Here is a 16,314-nt window from a genome sequence, read left to right on the forward strand (position 1 = left end):
CCCTGGAAACTCACTCTTGGGTAGCGCCTTTTTCTAAAGCCATGTAGAGATTAAAGCCCTCGATAAGGAGATCTATCCCTCCGTGGGATTTAAATCTAGTGCTCAATGCCCTATGTAGGCCCCCTTATGAGCTGGTAGACATTGCAAAACTTTCGGTCAAGACAGTCTTTTTGGTAGCCATCACTTCGGCCAAAAGACTAGGTGAAATACAGGAACTCTCTTTCCAGAACCCCTATATTCAGATCTATGACGATCGCAAAGTCCTAAGGCTAAATCCCAGGTTTTTGCCCAAGGTGGTCGGAACTTAAATCAAAAGATAGTACTTTTCACTCCTTGGACGTTAGGCAGACAGTTATCCAATTTCTCAACACAACTCGTGAATGGAGACGGGGTACAAATTTTTTCGTCCAGTACGGGTGAAAGAATAAAGGAAGGAAAGCGTCAAAATCTTCCTTAGCTAGGTGGATAATCGCTGCCATTTCGCTAGCATGTGAAGCCGAGGGGTTGCCCGTTGCGGTAGGATTGAAAGCCCACTCCACCCGAGCACTAGCAGCCTTTTGGGCCAAGAGGGCGGGTGCATCGGTGGATCAGATCTGTAGTGCAGCTACTTGGTCTATCTTAAATATGTTCTGTAAACACTATAAGTTTGATACTGCAGCAGGAGATCAGATGGCCTTTGGCCGTAAGGTTCTGCAGAAAGTAGTCCCACCCTAAAACTTGGAGTACATTGGTATTCTCCTTGGTGCTGTCAGGAGAGACGTCATGCAAAACTGGAATTAGACCTACTGGTAATGTTGTTTCCAGGAGTCCATCCTGACAGCACTGGTAATTCCCTCCCTTAAATTTTGTATTTGTGATGATTAACTTGTATGGAATATGAATAAATCACAATTGCATTCATCCAGGTGTGGTGCTTGAAAAAACACTGGTGAATGGGTGTGAGGAGGGTCTTTTAACCTCTCGCGCATTTCCTGTCCCTATAAGGAAGGAAGGACAACCTCCTTGGTGCTGTCAGGATGGACTCCTGGAAACCACATTACCAGTAGGTCTAAGTCCTGTTTTTTGTTACACATGTATTTTTTTTTTCTTTGTGTGTATTGCAACAACACAATGAAAAAAAGGCAAATTGGACATAATTTTACACAAAACCCCAAAATTGCGAGTAAGCAACTTTTGAATGCTCATCAGATGCTTGAAACTAAGGGTACCCTAACTCAGCTATGGCAAATAACAGGTGTGGGCAATATGAAAATCACACCTGAAACAAGATAGAGGGGGATAAATTTACTCAATCTTTGCATTGTGTGTCTGTAAGTACCACACTAAGCATGGAGAACAGAAAGAGGAGACAAAAACTGGGAGCTCAAGAACCAAAATTGTTGAACTATATAAACCATCTCAAGGTTACAAGTTCATCTTCAGAGATCGTGATGTTTTTGTCCACAGTGCACAACATTTAGATTGTAGCCCTGAGTATTTTTTTTCGATTTCCCCCCCTCCCCCCCTGGAAACTCACTCTTGGGTAGCGCCTTTTTCTAAAGCCATGTAGAGATTAAAGCCCTCGATAAGGAGATCTATCCCTCCGTGGGATTTAAATCTAGTGCTCAATGCCCTATGTAGGCCCCCTTATGAGCTGGTAGACATTGCACGGCATTGTAGGCGGCACGGTGGCGCAGTGGTTAGCACTACAGCCTTGCAGCGCTGGAGTCCTGGGTTCAAGCCCCACTAAGGACAACATCTGCAAAGAGTTTGTATGTTCTCTCCGTGTTTGCGTGGGTTTCTTCCGGGCTCTCCGGTTTCCTCCCACATTCCAAAGACATACTGATAGGGAATTTAGATTGTGAGCCCCATTGGGGACAGTGATGATGATGTGTGCAAAATGTAAAGCGCTGCGGAATATGTTAGCGCTATATAAAAATAAAGATTATTAACATAGTTAAGAATGTTACAACCCATGGCACTGTAGCTAATCTCCGTGGACATGGACTGCAGAGAAAAATTGATAAAATGTTGCAACACAGGATAGTCCGGATGGTGGCTAAGCAGCCTCAATGAAGTTTCAAAGAAATTCAAGCTGTCCTGCAGGCCCAGGTTACATCAGGGTCTGTACGAACTATCCATCGACATTTTAATAAAATGAAACGCTATGACAGGATACCCAGGAGGATCCCACTGCTGATACAGAAACATAATAAAAGCTAGATTGGAATTTGGTAAAATGTACAGGAGTAAGCCAAAATCCTTCTGGGAAAGCATCTTATGGACAGATGAGACAAAGAGAGCTTTTTTGTCAAGCATATCGGTCTACTGTTTACCAAAAACGGAATGAGACCTGCAAGGAAAAGAATACAGTACATACAGTCAAATATAGTGGAGTTTCAAATATATTTTGGGGTTGTCTTGCACTGCGTGTCTTGACTGTGGTGTGAAAGGCGTCATGAAATCTGAAGATTATTATCAGACTTTGGCTTACATTGTAGTGCCCAGGGTATGAAGTCTGGTGTGCGACTAGGTTATCTGTCTTCCAGGAGGACAAAAACCCCAAACATACATTCGGAAGTGTCCAGCAATGAGCCTGGATCTAAATGCCATTGAACACGTGGCAAAATTTTAAAAATTGCTGTTGGGAGAAGGCGCCTTCAAATATGAGAAACCTGGAGCAGTTTGCAAAAAAAAATGGTCCAAAATTCCATTTCAGAGGTGTAAGAAGCTTGTTGATGGTTGTAGGAAGCGATTGATTGCAGTTATTTAGCTGCCACTAAACATTTATCTCTCACTTCCTCCTTCGACCTCGCTCAATGGTCTTCTGTAGCCACTCACAAAGATGGTCACACACTGGACCTCATCTCCTGCCGTCTCCTCCCTGTCTAACCTCTCTAACTCACCTCTTAATCTTTCTGACCACAATCTACTCACATTCTCTTCTCTCTCCACTCCTTGTCTACAATCCCCACCCCACAAACTTGCACACCCTTGCAGAAATCTTAAACACCTTGATCTACACTCACTCTCTGAATCCCTCCTACCTCTCACAGACATAAGTTCCCTACATAATGCGGATGGCGCTGCCGCTCTATATAACACCACAATAGCTGTAGCTTTGGAATCTCTTGCCCCTCTCACACATACCAACGCTTGCAAAATCAACAGACAGCCCTGGCACACCAGCCTGACCAAAGAACTGAGACGAGCTTCCAGGGCTGCTGAGCGGAGATGGAAAAGATCCCACTCCAACGAGCACTTCATCGCATTCAAACAGTCCCTCAATACTTCCAAGACCACACTCGCCACAGCAAAACAAACCTACTTCTCATCTCTCATGTACTCCTGGTCTCATAACTGTTGTGAATTCCGCTCTTGGGCTCCCTCCGGTGGTTTTAAGTGGAATGGCTGCTCCTTGGATTTAGCAGTCTGCAGCTGCTTCCACTGATTGTCTTTCTGCTCGGCTTTTATGCCTGGCTCTTCCCTTCAGCCAGTGCCACTTGTCAATGGTTCCTGGTTGGATTCACATCTCTGCTTGGATTTCCCTGATATCCTGACCAGTCCAGCAAAGATAAGTCCTTGCTTTGCTCTTTTCTGTCCACATGTTGTGGACTTAATTGTTCTGTGCATTCTATGTTTTGTCCAGCTTGTCAGTATGGATTAATTCTGTTTAGCTGGAAGCTCTGGGAAGCAGATTTACCCTTCACACCTTTAGTCAGGTGTGGAGATTTTTGTAAACTCTGTGTGGATTTTTGTAGTTTTTAATACTGACCGCACAGTATTCTGTCCTGTCCTATCTATCTAGCTAGACTGGCCTCCTTTGCTACATACTGGTTTCATTCTATGTATGTCTTTTCCTTCTCCACTCACAGTCATTACTTGTGGGGGGCTATCTATCCTTTGGGGATTTTCTCTGAGGCAAGATAGCTTTCCTGTTTCTATCTTTAGGGGTAGTTAGTTCTCAGGCTGTGACGAGGTGTCTAGGGAGAGACAGGAACATCCCACGGCTACTTCTAGTGTTGTGTTGAGCTTAGGAACTGCGGTCAGTACAGGTACCACCTCCTTCAGAGCTTGTCCCATGTTGCTCCTAAACCACCAGTTCATAACAGTACAAGTGGCCAAAAATGAATTAAATACATCTCAAAAGAAGAAAAAAAAAATTCTGAGCCATTTTTTTTTCTGTGCTCTGTTTTGTCTTTTTTTTCCTCTTGATCTCTGGGTGGTTCAGGATTTATGCTCTGGCATGGATGTTCAGGGTTTGTTTTCTCGTGTGGATCAACTTGCTGCAAGAGTACAGAGTATCTAAGATTATGTTGTCCAGACTCCGGCTTTAGAGCCTAAAATTCCTACTCCTGATTTGTTTTTTTGGGACAGATCCAAGTTTTTGAACTTTAAAAATAACTGCAAATTGTTTTTTGCTTTGAAACCCCGTTCTTCTGGTGATCCCATTCAGCAAGTTAAAATCATCATATCCTTGCTGCGTGGTGACCCTCAGGACTGGGCATTCTCCCTTGAATCAGGGGATCTGGCATTGCTGAATGTAGACGCATTTTTTCAAGCGCTCGGATTATTGTATGACGAACCTAATTCTGTGGATCATGCAGAAAAAACCCTGTTGGCCCTGTGTCAAGGTTAGGAAGCGGCAGAATTATACTGCCAGAAATTTAGAAAATGGTCTGTGCTCACTAAATGGAATGAGGATGCTCTGGCTGCAATTTTCAGAAAAGGTCTTTCTGAAGCCCTTAAAGATGTTATGGTGGGCTTCCCTACGCCTGCTGGTTTGAGCGAATCTATGTCTCTAGCCATTCAGATTGATCGGCAAAGCTGTGCACCATATGGCAGTGTCCTCTGAGCAGAGTCCTGAACCTATGCAATGTGATAGGATTTTGACTAGAACAGAACGGCAGGAATTCAGACGTCAGAATAGGCTGTGTTTTTACTGTGGTGATTCTGCTCATGTTATTTCTGATTGCCCTAAGCGTACTAAGTGAGTCCAGACCAAAAAAAAGAAAAAAAGTAAGCGGCACAGCTCGACTTCTCAGAGATTATAAACTCAAAGTGGAGAGTTTCCCAACAATAGGTAGTCCGATCAGGTGAAAGGCGGTGCTTGCGTGAAATAAAGTGTCCATATAAATACAAAAGTAGAAAAAACGCAGTAGCACTCACCAATCAGTGGCAATTCAAACATCCTTTATTGGAACATGCAGTAAACCATCTTCACGGTTCCAGGGAGGGAGTGAGAGTAGGAGTGCGACAGGCAAGACGACGACGGTCGTTTCGCGCTAATGCCAAGCGCTTCAACGGGTCTGACCCGAGACCCGTTGAAGCGCTTGGCATTAGCGCGAAACGACCGTCGTCGTCTTGCCTGTCGCACTCCTACTCTCACTCCCTCCCTGGAACTGTGAAGATGGTTTACTGCATGTTCCAATAAAGGACGTTTGAATTGCCACTGATTGGCGAGTGCTACTGCGTTTTTTCTACTTTTGTATTCGTACTAAGAGAATCGCTAGGTCTGTTACCATCAGTACTGTACAGCCTAAATTTCTCTTATCTGTGACCCTGATTTGCTCATTGTCGTCCTTTTCTGTCATGGCATTTGTGGATTCAGGCGCTGCCCTGAACTTAATGGACTTAATGGCGCTGTGGTTTTTCCTTGCAGCCTTTGCAGAGCCCTATTCCTTTGAGGGGCATTGATGCTACACCATTGGCCAAGGATAAACCTCAGTACTGGACGCAGATGACCATGTACATGCCTCCAGCACATCAGGAAGATTGCCGATTTCTGGTGTTGCATAACCTGCATGATGTTGTTGTACTGGGTTTTCCATGGTTACAGGAACATAATCCGGTGCTGGATTGGAAAACTATGTCTGTGACTAGTTGGGGTTGTCAAGGGGTGCATAGTGACGTTCCTTTGATGTCAATTTCCTCTTCCCCCTCTTCTGAGGTCCCTGAGTTTTTGTCGGATTTCCAGGATGTATTTGATGAGCCCAAGTCCAGTTCCCTTCCACCGCACAGGGACTGTGATTGTGCTGTTGACTTGATTCCTGGCTGCAAGTTTCCTAAGGGCCGACTTTTCAATCTGTCTGTGTCAGAGCATGCCGCCATGCGGAGTTATGTTAAGGAGTCTTTGGAGAAGGGGCATATTCGGCCGTCTTCGTCACCATTGGGAGCGGGTTTCTTTTTTGTTGCTAAGAAGGATGGCTCCTTGAGACCCTGTATATATTATCGTCTTCTTAATAAGATCACGGTCAAATTCCAATACTCCTTGCCTTTGCTTTCTGATTTGTTTTTAAGGGGGCTATTTGGTTTACTAAGATTGACCTTCGAGGGGCATATAATCTTGTTCGAATTAAACAGGGTGACGAATGGAAAACTGCATTTAATACGCCCGAAGGCCATTTTGAATACCTTGTGATGCCATTCGGGCTCTCTAATGCTCCATCTATGTTCCAATCTTTCATGCATGATATTTTCCGCAATTATCTTGATAAATTCATGGTTGTATATTTGGATGATATTTTGATTTTTTCCGATGATTGGGAGTCTCATGTGAAGCAGGTCAGGATGGTATTCCAGATCCTTCGTGATAATGCTTTATTTGTGAAGGGGTCTAAGTGCTTATTCGGAGTTCAGAAGGTCTCTTTTTTGGGTTTTATTTTTTCTCCCTCGTCTATGGAAATGGATCCTGTTAAGGTCCAAGCCATTCATGACTGGATTCAACCCACATCTGTGAAGAGCCTTCAGAAATTTTTGGGCTTTGCTAATTTCTATCGCCGTTTCATTGCCAACTTTTCCAGTGTGGTTAAGCCCCTTACTGATTTGACGAAGAAAGGTGCTGATGTGACGAATTGGTACTCTGCGGCTGTTGAGGCGTTGCGGGAGCTTAAACGCCGATTTACTTCTGCCCCTGTGTTGCGTCAGCCGGATATTTCTCTTCCTTTTCAGGTTGAGGTTGACGCTTCTGAGATTGGGGCAGGGGCCGTTTTGTCTCAGAGGAATTCTGATAGTTCTTTGATGAAACCGTGTGCTTTTTTTTTCCAGAAAGTTTTCGCCTGCGGAGCGCAATTATGACGTCGGCAATCGTGAGTTGTTGGCTATGAAGTGGGCATTTGAGGAGTGGCGACAATGGCTTGAGGGAGCCAAGCACCGCGTTGTGGTCTTGACTGATCATAAGAATCTGATTTACCTTGAGTCGGCCAAGCGGCTGAACCCTAGACAGGCTCGATGGTCCCTGTTTTTCTCCCGTTTTGATTTTGTGGTCTCGTATCTTCCGGGATCTAAGAATGTTAAGGCTGATGCCCTCTTTAGGAGTTTTTTGCCTGATTCTCCTGGAGTCCTTGAGCCGGTTGGCATTCTTAAGGAAGGGGTGATTCTTTCTGCCATCTCCCCTGATTTGCGGCGGGTGCTTCAGGAATTTCAGGCTGATAAACCTGACCGCTGTCCAGTGGGGAAGCTGTTTGTTCCTGATAGATGGACAAGTAGGGTAATTTCTGAGGTTCATTGTTCAGTGTTGGCTGGTCATCCTGGGATTTTTGGTACCAGAGATTTGGTTGCTAGGTCCTTTTGGTGGCCTTCCTTGTCGCGGGATGTGCGTGCTTTTGTGCAGTCCTGTGGGACTTGCGCCCGGGCCAAGCCTTGCTGTTCCCGCGCTAGTGGGTTGCTTTTGCCTTTGCCGGTCCCTGAGAGGCCCTGGACGCATATTTCCATGGATTTTATTTCGGATCTTCCTGTTTCCCAGAAGATGTCTGTTATCTGGGTGGTTTGTGATCGGTTCTCTAAAATGGTCCATCTGGTACCTTTGCATAAGTTGCCTTCCTCCTCAGATTTGGTTCCATTGTTTTTTCAGCATGTTGTTCGTTTGCATGGCATTCCGGAGAATATTGTGTCTGACAGAGATTCTCAGTTTGTCTCTAGGTTTTGGTGGGCCTTTTGTGCTAGGATGGGCATTGATTTGTCTTTTTCTTCGGCGTTTCATCCTCAGGCAAATGGCCAAACTGAGCGAACTAATCAGACCTTGGAAACCTATTTGAGATGCTTTGTGTCTGCTGATCAGGATGATTGGGTGGCTTTCTTGCCGTTGGCCGAGTTTGCCCTTAATAATAGGGCTAGTTCGGCTACTTTGGTTTCACCTTTCTTTTGTAATTTTGGTTTTCATCCTTGTTTTTCTTCGGGGCAGGTTGAGCCTTCTGATTGTCCTGGTGTGGATTCTGTGGTGGACAGGCTGCAGCAGATTTGGACTCATGTGGTAGACAATTTGACATTGTCTCAGGAAAAGGCTCAACGTTTTGCTAACCGCCGTCGGTGTGTTGGTCCCTGGCTTCGTGTGGGGGATTTGGTTTGGTTGTCTTCTCGTCATGTTCCTATGAAGGTTTCTTCCCCTAAGTTTAAGCCTCGGTTTATTGGTCCTTATAAGATTTCTGAAATTATCAATCCGGTGTCTTTTCGTTTGGCTCTTCCAGCCTCTTTTGCCATTCATAATGTTTTCCATAGATCTTTGTTGCGGAGATATGTGGTGCCCGTTGTTCCCTCGGTTGATCCTCCTGCCCCGGTGTTGGTTGAGGGAGAGTTGGAATATGAGGTTGAGAAAATTTTGGATTCTCGTTTTTCAAGGCGGAGGCTTCAGTATCTTGTCAAGTGGAAGGGTTATGGCCAGGAGGTTAATTCTTGGGTTGTTGCCTCCGATGTCCATGCCGCCGATTTGGTTCATGCTTTTCACTTGGCTCATCCGGATCGGCCTGGGGGCTCTGGTGAGGGTTCGGTGACCCCTCCTCAAGGGGGGGGTACTGTTGTGAATTCCGCTCTTGGGCTCCCTCCGGTGGTTGTAAGTGGCACTTTTGTGAGTTCTGCTCTTGGGCTCCCTCCGGTGGTTTTGAGTGGAATGGCTGCTCCTTGGATTTAGCAGTCTGCAGCTGCTTCCACTGATTGTCTTTCTGCTCGGCTTTTATGCCTGGCTCTTCCCTTCAGCCAGTGCCACTTGTCAATGGTTCCTGGTTGGATTCACATCTCTGCTTGGATTTCCCTGATATCCTGACCAGTCCAGCAAAGATAAGTCCTTGCTTTGCTCTTTTCTGTCCACATGTTGTGGACTTAATTGTTCTGTGCATTCTATGTTTTGTCCAGCTTGTCAGTATGGATTAATTCTGTTTAGCTGGAAGCTCTGGGAAGCAGATTTACCCTTCACACCTTTAGTCAGGTGTGGAGATTTTTGTAAACTCTGTGTGGATTTTTGTAGTTTTTAATACTGACCGCACAGTATTCTGTCCTGTCCTATCTATCTAGCTAGACTGGCCTCCTTTGCTACATCCTGGTTTCATTCTATGTATGTCTTTTCCTTCTCCACTCAGTCATTACTTGTGGGGGGCTGTTGTGAATTCCACTCTTGGGCTCCCTCCGGTGGTTGTAAGTGGAATGGCTGCTCCTTGGATTTAGCAGTCTGCAGCTGCTTCCACTAATTGTCTTTCTGCTCGGCTATTTTTGCCTGGCTCTTTCCTTCAGCCAGTGCCACTTGTCAATGTTTCCTGGCTGGATTCACATTTCTGCTTAGATTTTCCTGGTTTCCAGACCAGTTCAGCAAAGATAAGTCCTTGCTTTGCTCTTTTCTGTCCACATGTTGTGGACTTAATTGTTCTGTGCATTCTATGTTTTGTCCAGCTTGTCAGTATGGATTATTTCTGTTAGCTGGAAGCTCTGGGAAGCAGATTTACCCTCCACACCTTTAGTCAGGTGTGGAGATTTTTGTAAACTCTGTGTGGATTGTTTTGTAGTTTTTATACTGACCGCACAGTATCCTTTCCTGTCCTATCTATCAAGCTAGACTGGCCTCCTATGCTAAAATCTGATTTCATTTCTGCATATGTTATTTTCCCCTCCTCTCACCGTCAATATTTGTGGGGGGCTATCTTTCCTTTGGGGATTTTCTCTGAGGCAAGATAGGTTTCCTGTTTCCATCTTTAGGGGAAGTTAGATCTTAGGCTGTGCCGAGGGGTCTAGGGAGTGTCAGGTACCCCCCACGGCTATATTTAGTTGCGCTGCTAGGTTCAGGGTTTGCGGTCAGTACAGATACCACCTCCTTCAGAGCTTGTCTCATGTTGTTCCTAAACCACCAGATCATAACAGGGGGCTATCTATCCTTTGGGGATTTTCTCTGAGGCAAGATAGCTTTCCTGTTTCTATCTTTAGGGGTAGTTAGTTCTCAGGCTGTGATGAGGTGTCTAGGGAGAGACAGGAACATCCCACGGCTACTTCTAGTGTTGTGTTGAGCTTAGGAACTGCGGTCACTACAGGTACCACCTCCTTCAGAGCTCGTCCCATGTTGCTCCTAAACCACCAGTTCATAACACACAACCCTCAACAGTTATTCAACACCTTCAACTCTCTCCTCCGTCCCCCAGCACCTCCTCCCACCCCACTCATCTCAACTGAAGACTTTGCCTCATTTTTCAAGCAGAAGATTAAGAAGATCAGAGACAGTTTTAATCGTCAACCCCCTGAGCCCTTCCTCCCAACTACCCAGCTCTCCACCTCCAAAACCAACTTCTCCACCATTACAGAAGATTGACTCTCCACTCTACTCTCAAGATCACATCTCACCACCTGTGCACTTGAACCGATCCCTTCCCACTTCATCCCAAACCTCGCCACAGTCTTCATCCCAACCCTAACCCATCTCTTCAACCTATCACTAACAACTGGTATTTTCCCCTCAAGCTTTAAACATGCCTCAATCACACCTATCCTCATAAAGCCCTCTCTCGATCCATCCTCTGTATCTAGCTATCTCCCTATATCACTACTCCCCTATGCCTCAAAACTACTGGAACAACACGCCCATCTTGAACTGTCCCTCCATCTCTCTTCCTGCTCCCTCTTCGACCACTTACAATCAGGCTTCCGGTCACACCAGTCCATTGAAACTGCCCTAACTAAGGTCGCCAATGACCTAATAACCTCCAAGAGCAAGGGACACTACTCGATCCTCCTCCTCCTGGACCTATCCTCTGCCTTTGACACAGTGGACCATTCCCTGTTGCTGCGGACCCTTTCATCCCTTGGCATCACAGACTTGGCACCATCCTGAATCTCGTCATACCTAACTGACCGGACATTCAGCATCTCCCACTCACACACCACTTCCTCCCCTCGCCAACTATCTGTCGGAGTCCCGCAAGGCTCAGTTCTAGGGCCCCTGCTCTTCTCCATTTACACTTATGGCCTGGGACAGCTCATAGAATCTCACGGTTTTCAGTATCATCTCTATGCTGAAGACACACAGATCTACATCTCTGGACCAGATATCACCACCCTACTAACCAGAATCCCTCAATGTCTATCCGCTATTTCATCCTTCTTCTCCGCTAGATTTCTAAAACTTATCATGGACAAAAGAGAATTCATAATCTTTCCCCCATCTCACGTGATCCCCCCCCAACGGACCTATTCATTACAGTAAACGGCTGCCCACTCTCCCCAGTCCCACATGCTCGCTGTCTCGGGGTAATCCTTGACACTGATCTCTCCTTCAAACCGCATATCCAATCCCTTTCCACTTCCTGCCGCCTTCAACTCAAAAATATTTCATGGATCCGTACATTCCTAAACCAAAAATCTGCAAAAACCCTAGTCCATGCCCTCATCATCTCTCACCTCGACTACTGTAACCTCCTACTCTTTGGCCTCCCCTCTAACCCTCTCGCACCCCTCCAATCGATTCTAAACTCAGCTGCCCGACTAATCCACCTGTCCCCCCGCTATTCCCCGGCCTCTCCCCTCTGTCAATCCCTTCACTGGCTCCCCATTACCCAGAGACTCCAAAAGCCTAACCATGACATACAAATCCATCCACAACCTGTCTCCTCCATACATCTGTGACCTAGTCTCCCGGTACTTTCCTGCACGCAACCTCCGATCCTCACAAGATCTCCTTCTCTACTCCCCTCTTATCTCCTCTTCCCACAATCGCATTCACGATTTCACTCGCGCATGACCTTTACTCTGGAACTCTCTACCACAAAATATCAGACTCTCACCTACCATCAAAACCTTCAAAAAGAACCTGAGGACCTACCTCTTCCGGCAAGCCTACAACCTGCAGTAACCACCGATCAACCAAACCACTGCATGACCAGCTCTACCCTCACCTACTGTATCCTCACCCATCCCTTGTAGATTGTGAGCCCTCGCGGGCAGGGTCCTCTCTCCTCCTGTACCAGTTGTGACTTGTATTTTTCAAGATAATTGTACTTTTTTTATTATGTATACCCCTCCTCACATGTAAAGCGCCATGGAATAAATGGCGCTATAATAATAAATAATAATAATTTATTCCAAACAAATATTAAGTTGAGCGTGCCAACAATTGTCCGGCCCATGTTTGGGACTTCGTGCGAGATGATGTCCAATTTTCCTTTTGTACTCTGTATTTGTGTGTTGCTCCAATATACATTAGGGAAACATGTGCATAACGAAACAGGTGTAATTGCAATAATTTTATGGGGGAAATATTTTATTTTCTGGAACAATTTCAAGGGTGCCAAACTGTTCGGCCATGACTGTAGGTCTATGCAACTGGCACATTCGGGTAGGGAGAGCCGCTGGCAATCTGAGCATTGCAATGTGAGCACCATCTTAGTTATACAGCTCTCTATTACATTGGCCGTTAAGTATGAGGGAAGAGTTAATCCCTTCCACACTCCAATCTGACTCTTAATAGACACATGATCCCGGAGTGCAGTATAAATCGGAGTGATCAGATTTCAGGATGGCAAGATTGAGCAATCTAAATGACTTTGAACACTGTCATTGGTGCTAGATTAGCCAGGACCAGTATGTAAAAATTGGGGAAGAGTATACTGAGAATGGTGTCATCAATGAGAAATATCCAGTGTGATGTGACTGAGCAATGGAAATCATTGTCTGTTCAGATGAATCTTGATTGATGGGAAGGTCAGAATTTGGCACAAGCAGCATGAATCCATAGACCTTTTCTGTCAGGGGTCCACAGTTCTTACTATTAGAGGTGAAGTAATGGTGTGGGGGATGTCTCTTCGCACTGATATCTGTGGATAGCTGTTAGAACACTAGGACTTGTGTAAGTATTCTGACCGATCAAGTTTTTTCCTTCATGGCAGCTCTTTTCTCTATGGTAGAAGGACAATGACCCATACCATTTTCTGTTTCCAGCAGAGGCACATAACTTATAGCGTTTCTAGCAGTTACATGCCGTAGTTTTCGCTGGCCCTCCTTCTTTCCTGATGGCACTTTCCTTCTTTTTCATGCAGACTACTTTATCTTTACAATCCATGTCCAGGATTGGCTATCTAGATTTTTATCAACTCTAGATCAGGGTTTAGGTAGTTTGACACTACCATATAAAAAATAGCTCAGTGTTGTATCCAGAAAAGTGAAATATTTTTTTCTTACTTGTCATCCATGTGCACTCTGTTACTTTTAGCAGCAGATATTAATCATTTACACGTTTTACCATTTCCAGTTTTCTATGTTAAAGGTTTGCACTGTATCTGTAAAAATGAGAAATGATACTGTTTTGTTTTTTTTATTTTCAACTGTAAACATGGATAGGTGAGTCTCGGCAAATTACGGATAATAATCATGTATCAAAGCACAAGAGGGGAGAAGCCAGCGCTGCTTATGGTCAGAACGCAATACATGAAGTTGCACATGCACATATTGATTTCTAACTGTATTTCAAAATGCAGGGCTGACCCTCTGTAACTCTCCTCTGCTCAGCTGTGGGGCGGACCCTCTGTAACTCTCCCCTGCCCATCTGCAGGGCTGACCCTCTGTAACTCTCTCCTACCCAGCTGCAGGGCTGACCCTCTGTAACTCTCCTGCCCAGCTGCAGGGCTGACCCTCTGTAACTCTCTCCTACCCAGCTGCAGGGCTGACCCTCTGTAACTCTCCCCTGCCCAGCTGCAGGCCTGACCATCTGTAACTCTCCCCTGCCCAGCTGCAGGACTGACCCTTCCTAACTCTCTCCTGCCCAGCTGCAGGGCTGACTCTCTGTAACTCTCCCCTGCCTGGCTGCAGGGCTGACCCTCTGTAACTCTCTCCTGTCAAGCTGCAGGGCTTTACTCTCTGTAGCTCTCTCCTGCCCCACTGCAGGGCTGACCTCTTGTAACTCTGCCCAGCTGCTGGGCTGACCGTCTGTAACTCTCCCCTGCCCAGCTGCAGGGCTGACCCTCTGTAACTCTCCCCTGCCTGTCTGCAGGGCTGACCCTCTGTAACTCTCCCCTGACCAGTTGCAGGGCTTTACCCTCTGTAGCTCTCTCCTGCCCCACTGCAGGGCTGAACTCTTGTAACTCTGCCCAGCTGCTGGGCTGACCGTCTGTAACTCTCCCCTGCCCAGCTGCTGGGCTGACCGTCTGTAACTCTCCCCTGCCCAGCTGCAGGGCTGACCCTCTGTAACTCTCCCCTGCCTGTCTGCAGGGCTGACCCTCTGTAACTCTCCCCTGACCAGTTGCAGGGCTTTACCCTCTGTAGCTCTCTCCTGCCCCACTGCAGGGCTGACCTCTTGTAACTCTGCCCAGCTGCTGGGCTGACCGTCTGTAACTCTCCCCTGACCAGTTGCAGGACTGACCTTCTGTAACTCCTGCCCAGCTGCAGGGCTTTACCCTCGGTAACTCTCTCCTGCCCAGCTGCAGGGCTAACTTCCTGTAACTCTGCCCGACTGCAGGGCTGACCCTCTGTAACTCTCCCCTGCCCAGCTGCAGGGCTAACCTCCTGTAACTCTGCCCAGCTGCAGGGCTGACCCTCTGTAACTCTCCCCTGCCAAGCTACCTACTCTCAGACTCTAATCCTATAAAGCATCTCTGGGACAAAGTAGAATGGCTTCTTCAGTGGATATCAGCACATTCATCTAATTTGCAAGAACCTATCCTGTTAGTATGGGCCAGTATTCTTGGGGATCAATCTCACCAACTAGTGGAATATGTGATACGATAAATTACTACGTGCTACTTGATGGGTGTCTCTAGTAATGTGGCCATTCAGTGTATGTTTGATATCTGGTGGAGATGACAGGATAAAGCTGATCATAGACATTAGATGTTGTCTGGATCTTCTCAAACGTCTTAATTTGTCAGTAACTTTTATAATATTTGTTCCAGGGTAAAGATCTGCCCCATATTAATACTACAGAGACATATGTGAGGGGTGATGAGCGGTGTGAAGAGGAGATTCCTACAGATAACCGTACAGGTGAGTAGTGACCACTAAACGCAGAGAAGTCACAGGTCCTATTCAGTCACTGGCTTGTAGAGTAACTTGAGATGATGTTATATTTTTTAGGGTTTGTTCATATGGAACTTTTGATGTGGATTTATAGGCTGATTCATTAAAAGGGTTTATCTGGGATAGCACATTGTAACTACCGGCCTGTTGTACCCGCTGCTGATTGCTGCCAGCACAAATGGGTAATAGACTGTTCTTGATTGTGATTCAATGGCTTCCATCGATGTCACATCCACAGAGCAGAACTTCTATTCCACTCTTTTCTGTCTACAAGGTGTAACTGCCAACGTCATGCTGATTGACAGCCGGCTTCCCACAGTTAAACCTATAAATCAGCATGACGTCAGAAATTACGCCTTGTTGACAGAGCAGCCCGGAAGAAGAAGAGCTGCTCTCCTGATGTGGAGCAGTAGAAATGCCAGCTAGAGCGCTCGGTGCCTACTCTGACCAAGCGCAGGGTCGGACTGGCCATCTGGCAGTTCTGGCAAATGCCAGAAGGGCTAGTCCCTGTAGTGGGCGCTCTATCACCTCCACTCCTTCAGCAGCATGCATGTCACACTGCAATAGCTTGCCTTGAGCATACAATCACGCTGTATAGCTGAAACCTGCAGGACCAGGGGGCGCCGTGCTGTGCTGTGATGTTCTGTGCCGCCACTTGACACTGCTGATTTGTTTTGCAGCGCGATTGTGTGCTCAAGCCGGCGCGGGCTGGACCATGAGGCAAATCCCTGCTAGGGTATTCTTCCTGCAGCAGTTTTAAACCACCCGGCAGGCACTCTACTTTAAATTTGTACAAGTGCTGGCTCGGCCATCCTGGTATTGAAGACACAGCCATATGGCACATTGTGAGGGTGGGTGTGCATGTCTGCTGATCTTGCATGATCTGCGTGCCAGGCAGATTCCATGGAGAGGATCTACTGAGATGAGGTCAGCAGAGCAGGGGGCTGAGGTAGGAGGTCTCTGACAGTGGCAGATCTTGTCTTATGGTTGTGTCTGCTGTCGCTCTGAGGCAGGGTGAGATGATTTATTGCCCAGCTTGAACCTTGACACATATCGGGTCGCACGCTGTCTGAGGGAGTC

At 46.4% G+C, this 16,314-nt stretch overlaps 1 protein-coding gene across 1 annotated transcript in view; it reads left to right on the top strand.

Moving 5' to 3' along the window:
* Positions 1 to 16,314, top strand: part of LOC138666988 (zinc finger protein 665-like) — a 136,311-nt gene that overhangs the window by 64,309 nt on the left and 55,688 nt on the right. The window contains exon 9 of the mRNA XM_069755196.1: positions 15,111 to 15,201. Within this exon, the coding sequence (XP_069611297.1) occupies positions 15,111 to 15,201 (91 nt within the window). The remainder of the gene's footprint in view (positions 1 to 15,110; positions 15,202 to 16,314) is intronic.

Source organism: Ranitomeya imitator, chromosome 2 (genome assembly GCF_032444005.1).
Source record: "Ranitomeya imitator isolate aRanImi1 chromosome 2, aRanImi1.pri, whole genome shotgun sequence".
Classification (NCBI taxonomy): domain Eukaryota; kingdom Metazoa; phylum Chordata; class Amphibia; order Anura; family Dendrobatidae; genus Ranitomeya; species Ranitomeya imitator.